The 7,624-nt window shown below is 35.9% G+C and overlaps 1 protein-coding gene across 2 annotated transcripts in view; it reads right to left on the bottom strand.

Moving 5' to 3' along the window:
- The window catches only part of LOC107571034 (excitatory amino acid transporter 1-like), a 9,167-nt gene extending 6,769 nt beyond the window's left edge, over window positions 1-2,398 (bottom strand). Inside the window, exons 1-2 of one of the 2 annotated variants that reach the window (XM_016257318.1) lie at window positions 2,159-2,398; window positions 240-485 (exon numbers count right to left, since the gene is read on the bottom strand). In XM_016257318.1, the coding sequence (XP_016112804.1) occupies window positions 240-420 (181 nt within the window). In that variant the 5' untranslated portion in view covers window positions 421-485; window positions 2,159-2,398. Of the gene's footprint in view, window positions 1-239; window positions 486-2,158 lie in introns of those variants that run through there. The other variant, XM_016257319.1, reaches the window with a different exon arrangement.
- Window positions 2,399-7,624: the final 5,226 nt, after the last annotated feature.

Genomic DNA, 7,624 nt, shown 5'->3' with positions numbered 1-7,624 from the left:
GAGCTATATATATATATATATATATATATATATATATATATATATATATATCAAATATAATATTATATTCTAACCCATTAATTTGTACTTTTATTCAATTGTTTGCATAGTTGCATGGTTGCATTTTTAAAATGTATTTATTTTGATTCAATTACAATATTCCGTTGTAAATCTACATTTGTGTGTGTTTTTCCCTTTCAGAGTAGTAGGCACACACAATCATCTCAGCATCATCTCACCAACGATGACGGCAAGGACTGTGAGGATGACGAAGGCATTGCGCCTGAAGCAGCCTTTGACGTCATCAGTGGTGATGTTCTGTACGGTGTTGCGCGCCCGCTGGGAGCGCTCTGTGATGCCGTCCCGCAGCTGCTGCACTCTGCTGCGCTGCAGACGCGTCTCTCCGTTACTCTGAGTCATGCCTGGAGGAGGCGCCACACCGGACACACCAGACACCGCGGCAAACACTCCGCTTCAGGTAATCACTGCAGAGAACAACATGCAGGTAACCTCTCTAATACAATATCCATCTAAGTAATATTAGTGGTAACTCGATTTTTACATTTTCTGAAGAAAATGTGAGTGCACCGAAAACAAAATTGGTGTCGGATTTACATTGAAACAATTGTCACAATTACTATAGTAAATTTCACAAAAAATTACAATGAAACAGCAAGTAACATTGAATTAAACGTGAAATTTTAGAAAGTAGAAATACTGAAATAGTATTTTCTTGTAAAAAAAAAAAAAAGAAAGTCATTTACAACTTCATTAAATCATTTTCACAGCGTAGTGTTTATCGTACAAAAATTGCCGTCACAGTACTAGGATGTTGTGAGGAGATGCTATTGTGTTTGCATCACTACACTGTAAAAATGATTTTTCATACTCAAAAAAACAAAGATTATTTGAGAACGTTTTACAAGAAAATACTATTTCACTCTTTTTTACTTTTTTTTTTTTATATTAGTGTGTTACTTGCCGTTTCTTTGCAGTTAATTGTGAAATTTACTAGCAATTTCTGAAGCGAAAATTGTTTCTATACCAAATTTTTTTTAGGCTAGGTGTTTGCAAATCAAAAGAGATTAAGTGATCGGATTGGTCTAAGGAACGTTTTAGCTTGCTTTATCATGCACCAAGTAAAAACCATGAATCACATCTTGAAGAAATGTAATAGCACACTTCTCCTCAACAGACCGCAAGATTTGATGTATCAACTGTGCATGCCATATAATAATAATTAGGCTTAGTGGTTTGTTCAAATCACTAACCTGAAGTATGAACAACAATAATAATGATGCTTGCCTAAAACTAAAACACTGAAAACAAATCTAAACAGTAAAAAAAAGATTTTTCACTGTTAAAAAAAAACGATTATTGGAGTGCATTTTACAAGAAAATACTGTTTCACTTTTTCTACTTCAAAATGTTACATTTAATTCAATTTGTTACTTGGCGTTTTCTGTAATTATTTGTGAAATTTACTAGCAATTTCTGAGTGAAAATTATTTCTACACCAGTTTTGTCTTTTTTTTTATTGTAATCTAAATTAAATTTGTTGTGCACTCTTAAAAATAAAGGTTCCCAAAGGGGTTTTCGCAACAGTGCCATAGAAAAACCATTTTTGGTTTGGTTCCCAAAATAACCATTTTTTCATAGTGTGAAACACGTTTGATAATCTAAAGAACCTTTTTCCACTATAAAGAACCTTTTGTGCAATAGAAAGGTTTTATGGCTGTTGGAGGTTTCTCTTGGAACCACTGATGCTAATAAAGAACCTTTATTTTGAAGAATGTAGGATTTAAATTTTTTGATTAGATTTTTTAGATAGATACACATCCAATGTATCCAAATTTAGGTTCTCTTCACCAACTAAAGTCCCTCTCAGTCAGGACATTAACTTCTCGTACCATTTGCACACATGCAGCCACACTGCAAACGTGTCCGAATGATTTCATTACAAGTGACTTTAGCACAGGTCTCTGAAACACAGCCAGTTGCGTCTGCGCTCAAAACGTTCTGAGTACTGCTGCTATCTTTCCATGCGTGCTAGGAACACAGCCAGACCAAACACTGCTACTCTCCCTCTCACACACTTGGAGACTCACATGGTCTGAGAAAACTCCCACATTTAGAACAACTACAGACAGTTACTCACATCACAATAAGGGATTCGGTCCAACCCTTCTTATGATGAAGATCCTCTGCGCTGAGAGCCTGGAGAGAAGTGTGTACTTAGAAAGAAAATCGCAAGGAAAGGACTGCAAGCTTGAAGGGTGTGAGTGAGAAGGACAGGGGAGAACCAATAGTGGAGGGAAGATGAGAAGGGGAGGAGCATGTTGAAAAAGAGAAGCTCTTTCACACACTGGAGAGGAGGAACTGCCAGCTCGACTGTGGGAGGGGCTTTGGAAAGAGCTCCTCCCACTTTAAATGAAGAGATGGAGGGAAAAGCATGTGTTTGTTTTCAAGTAGGATCCACATGGTCTGAGACCTCTGTATGAAAAATCACGAGAAAAAATGGTGTGACAAAGGTGTGACAAAAACAAGGTGTGACAAAAAAATAAATTTGATCACCTAATATGAACATCTTTGAGATGCTCTTTGGATTGTTTTCAAGTTATCCGGAACGTGATAATCAGGTCTTGTACCAACTTGTTGGTTCTACTCCTAGTCAGTTAAAATGATATTCATAACTCATTTCACTCGCATAATCTGACATATTGAGGGCAGCAAGGTATTCAACAGAAAAACAAATGTAGGAGTGACGTGATTTTATCTATCAGGAATTGATTGGATTGTGAAAGATGGGCATTGCATCTCTAAATGGAGACAGGGTGATCTGAAGTTGTGGAGCTTGTTTTTATAAAAAGATAAATTGATAAAAAGAGCTAAATGTTTTGTATGTATAATTTATGCATAATTGTAGAAGTTTAGCAGTGAAAAAAATCCATGTGCTGTGTGAGCAAACATTAAATATATTAAATATAAGGAAATGTCCTTCATTAAAAAGTTGTTTGTTTGTTTGTTTAATTCATTTTAATGTTTTAATGAAAAACAGAGACCCGACTACGCAAACATGAATTATATTTTACATTGAAAAAAATTAAAGTTGGTCATTAGAGTTTTATAAAAATGTTTATATGTTTATTGCTGTAAAAAAGTGTCTTATATGAGCAAACATTGTATATAAAGTAATTTTTAAAAAGTTTATAAAAGAAGTTTTATTTAATTATTTATGTAAGACATGTTCATTAACATGTATTGCATAACACTGAATATAGTTTACATTTTTTAAGTGTAAAAAACTTTTTTTTAATTTTTTTTATTAATATTTTTATTTATGCAAGTAATACATGTTTATTGCTGTAATAAAAAAGACTTGTATGAGTGGCTTGTATGAGCAAACATAACATTTTTTTTTAATTTTTTTTTTTTTTTATGCTTTGGTAATATTCTATTCTACAGTCATGCCAATAAAGCCCATTTGAAATGAACTGAATTTAATCTAATATGATTTAGTTTTTAATACAGTCCATGTTTTTTTGTGTTTCTGAAAACTTTCTGTGTCTTTGCCAATCCATTTTATTATTTAAAACATGCAAACGAGCATAATGGGATGATATATGACATTGTGTGGTTTTGTTTTTGGCACCGAGTGACTGGAGTTTGCATCATCATATGTTCAGTGAAATGGGAACCTCACAGAGGAACGGTCTGTGCTAAGAACAGAACATACAGGTTAATGTGACAATTAAAAATAATTACAAACTATATTTTAATTTATATGAATTTTTTCAGACTGATTAGTGAGGAAACACTGGTGCTTTAAAGGGATAGTTCACCCTAAAATTAAAATTCTGTCATTAATTACTCGCCCTCATGTCGTTTCAAACCCGTAAGACCTTCGTTCATCTTTGGAACACAAATGAAGATATTTTTGATGGAATCTGAGAGCTCTCTGGCCCTGCATAGACGGCAACGCAACTGAAATGTTCCCACATCCAGAGACGTAGCAAGGAGATCTGTAAAATTATACGAAGCTACGAGAATACTTTTTGTGCGCAAAAGAAAAAAAAAACGACTTTATTCAGCAATTCGTCTCCTCCGCATCACGCTGGTGCCATTTTGGAGAATATCAGCTGGATGTTGCTGTCTATACAGGGTCAGAGAGCTCTCAGATTCCTTCAAAAATATCTTAATTTGTGTTCCTGTCAGGGTTTGTTTTGGGTTGTGTTGGTGTTCATGTCTTTTGCTTTGTATTCATGATCTTAGTTTCATTTCCTGGTTGGTCATGTGTTCCTTGCCCCACATGTGATCATGTTCTGTCATGTGATTCCCTTGTCTGAGTGTTATGTTCGGATTTGTTCTTTGGTTCATGTGTCATGTTCTGATTGGTTGTTCTAGTAATGTGTCTTGTTTCCCATTGGTTTGTTCTTGTCATGTGACCCTCTTGTTTGCTATAATCATGTTGCCATAGTCTCTCGGCGTGTAATGATGTTGTAACCCGCTGTCGGTGAGTCTAGTCTGTTCATGCCTCGTCAAGTCAAGTCAAGTCAAGTCAAGTCAAGTCAAGTCAAGTCAAGTCAAGTCTGTTCATGTCAAGTCAAGTCTGTGTATCTAGTCTTCATCTGTTTGGATTATTGTTTGGATGTTTGGATCACACTGTAAATAAACTGCACTTGGGTTCTCGCCTTCAGTGGATTGATTCGTTACAGTTCCGAAGATGAACGAAGGTCTTATGGGTTTTAAATGACATGAGGTCAGTGTTCGAACTATACCGTGGACTTTGATGGGGGGATGGGGGGTTCGTGCGCTTGCCTCAAGAGAGGGCTTACAATGACTTACAAAGATACATAACAGCTGCAAGTGTATGTACTACTTGCTTTATGCAAGCACTGTATAGGATAAATCACTATACAGGATTTACCCTATTATACTTTATCGACACGAATTGATAGGTGAAACAACAAACAGTCACCCACAAATAGTCTATAAACAAAGCATCAGGCTGTCTTTGAGTTCACATGAACAACGGTTAAAGTTACTTGTCGTCAGGGTACAAAAGAATAACATAATTCCTCCATTCAATTAGGCCTAAGACATCGAGAGTCACGCAGACCTAACAACCCAGCCACAACACATAATTGTGAATAACATGCCTTACCTTAACACAGAATAGACCACAGAGTCCAGAGTTTATATGTTTTCTACGAATCTTTGAGTTAACATGTACTAAACATGAGTGGAATTTGCACCGCAGCGCCCCCACTACTTGATGCTCGTGACAAGAATAGCATGTATAGTTATCTTTATTGAAGTGAATTAGGTTTAAATCGCCGTCATGCATGAATGAATGATATTATTGCAATTTTACACATAATAAACAACGATGATCACATTACACAAAACTTAAATTGCACGTCAAAATAACACATTGTCAATATTTTTTGAGACCCCCCAAAATTTCACAAATCACGTTTTCAGGGGAGCCCATGTCTTATTAAGGGGAGCCGAGCTCCCCCTAGCTCCCCCGTAGTTAGCACCCTGCATGAGGGTGAGTAATTAATGACAGAATTTTCATTTTAGGGTGAACTGTCCCTTTAAGAAATTTGCACAATAAAGAGTGTTGGAATAGTTAGTGTGTGTATTCTCCTGTGTGTCTCCAAATACTCAATGTTACTTTCAACACCTTTTCAGCAGTGTCGGCCTCACCTGGAGAGAAACTTGCTCAGGTGAGCAGAATAACTCTGCACACAGTGTCTGCTAAAAGCCCTATAGGGGCTCATTACAAGAGATTGGGCAACCCTGAGTGCCATTATTAGTTATTTCACAATAACGTTCAGTAATGGTGGTATCAGGTGATTCTACAATGCTTGTAATGGACAAAGTTTTAGACAATTTTAGTCAAATGTAAGACTGCTGAAGCGTGTAATCTTCTCATGTTAAAATACTTTCTCCTACACTTTTAAGTGGGTTGTTGGTTAATTTCCCTGAAAAATTTGACTCTGTGAATTATTTTATTTGCCATTAGATGACCCATGTCAACTGGAAGAGGTGCAACACTCACTCTTCAAGAAATACAACTTTATTGGTTAAAATACATGCAACGTTTTGGCCATTATCCAGGCCTTCATTAACAATCCAATTAGTTGACTCAGAAATTATACACTTCAGCATTAATATATGATGGTAGAAAATTACCCTGATATAAATTTTTGTAACAAGTAAACATTAAAAATTTATTTATCATTACTATTATTTATTAACATTGTTTTTATTGACCTTTATTTTATTTAAATACATTAAATACAAGACTAAAAACATTGAATATGAAGTAAATAACTACAAAACTTGAATCAGTAAATACATGAAAATCAAACAAAACTGTAATCTAACATTTGACATAATTTCATAATATTCTATTCAAGGAATGATGGTCTCTCTATGAGCAAACATTAAATGTATATTCATTTTTAAGAAGTTCTTTAGTCAAGTTTTCATTCATTCATTCATTCATTCATCCACCCATGTAAGTAATACATGTTTATAACTGTAATAAGAAACTGGCCTGTGTGAGTGAACATTACATTTAAAAAAAAAAAGATGATTTATTAATATGCATTTATTATTATTATTATTTATTAACATTTTATTTACATCTATTATTTAAATACATTGAATAAAAGACTCATAAAAACACTGAATATGAAATAAATAACTACAAAACTTAAATCAGTGATTACATGAAATTCTATAAAGCTGTATAATTGTAATGTGGGGTTTGGGTTTAGTTTTTGTCATGTTCATGTTTTCATGTCTTTTATTTTGTCATTGTGTATGCTGTCAGTGTCATGCTTCCCTTGCCCTCATGTATCTCTGCCTTGTGTATGTGTCATGTTCTGATTGGTTGTCCTAGTCATGTGTCTTGTTTCCCATTGGTTTGTTCTTGTCATGTGACCCTCTTGTTTGCTATAAGTAGCCATCATGTTGCCATTGTCTCTCGTCGTGTATTGATGTTGTAACCCTCTGTTGGTGAGTCTAGTCTGTTCATGCCTCGCCAAGTCTGTTCATGTCATGTCATGTCAAGTGTCGGATATTGTTTGAATGTTTGGATCACACTGTAAATAAACTGCACTTGGGTTCTCACTTACGCTCGCATTCAGTGGATTGGTCGTTACAGAATACACGACCACCACAATGAACCCAGCAGTTTCACGCCTCCTCTGCCTTTGTCAAGGAAACCGGGCCATAGAGGATTACGTGGAGGATTTTTGTGGACTTTGTGACCAGGTGGGCTTTAATGACACTGCTCTTAAAGACATTTTTCGTTTTGGACTATCACCTGAAATATCCTATTTAATGCCACGCAATACCCCACACTGGTCACTTGAACAATATATTGATCATGCTCTGCTGTTGTACGGCTCATTGTAGACTGTGGGTTTTGCGGATAAGGAGCCCCGCGATACTACAGTGCCCACCACACCAGAGCCTCTTCACATTCCAACCGCCATGTCTGGAGTTGTTCACGTCACGCCTGCTACTCCAGGGCCTGCTCACTTCATGTCTGCTACGCCAAAGCCTGCTAACGTCATGTCTGCTACGCCAAAGCCTGCTAACGTCA

The sequence above is a fragment of the Sinocyclocheilus grahami genome, unplaced genomic scaffold, assembly GCF_001515645.1.
Source record: "Sinocyclocheilus grahami isolate Dianchi unplaced genomic scaffold, SAMN03320097.WGS_v1.1 scaffold1540.1, whole genome shotgun sequence".
Taxonomy (NCBI): domain Eukaryota; kingdom Metazoa; phylum Chordata; class Actinopteri; order Cypriniformes; family Cyprinidae; genus Sinocyclocheilus; species Sinocyclocheilus grahami.
The sequence above is the reverse complement of the archived record's forward strand: the minus strand, read 5'-3'. Positions and strand labels throughout refer to the sequence as shown.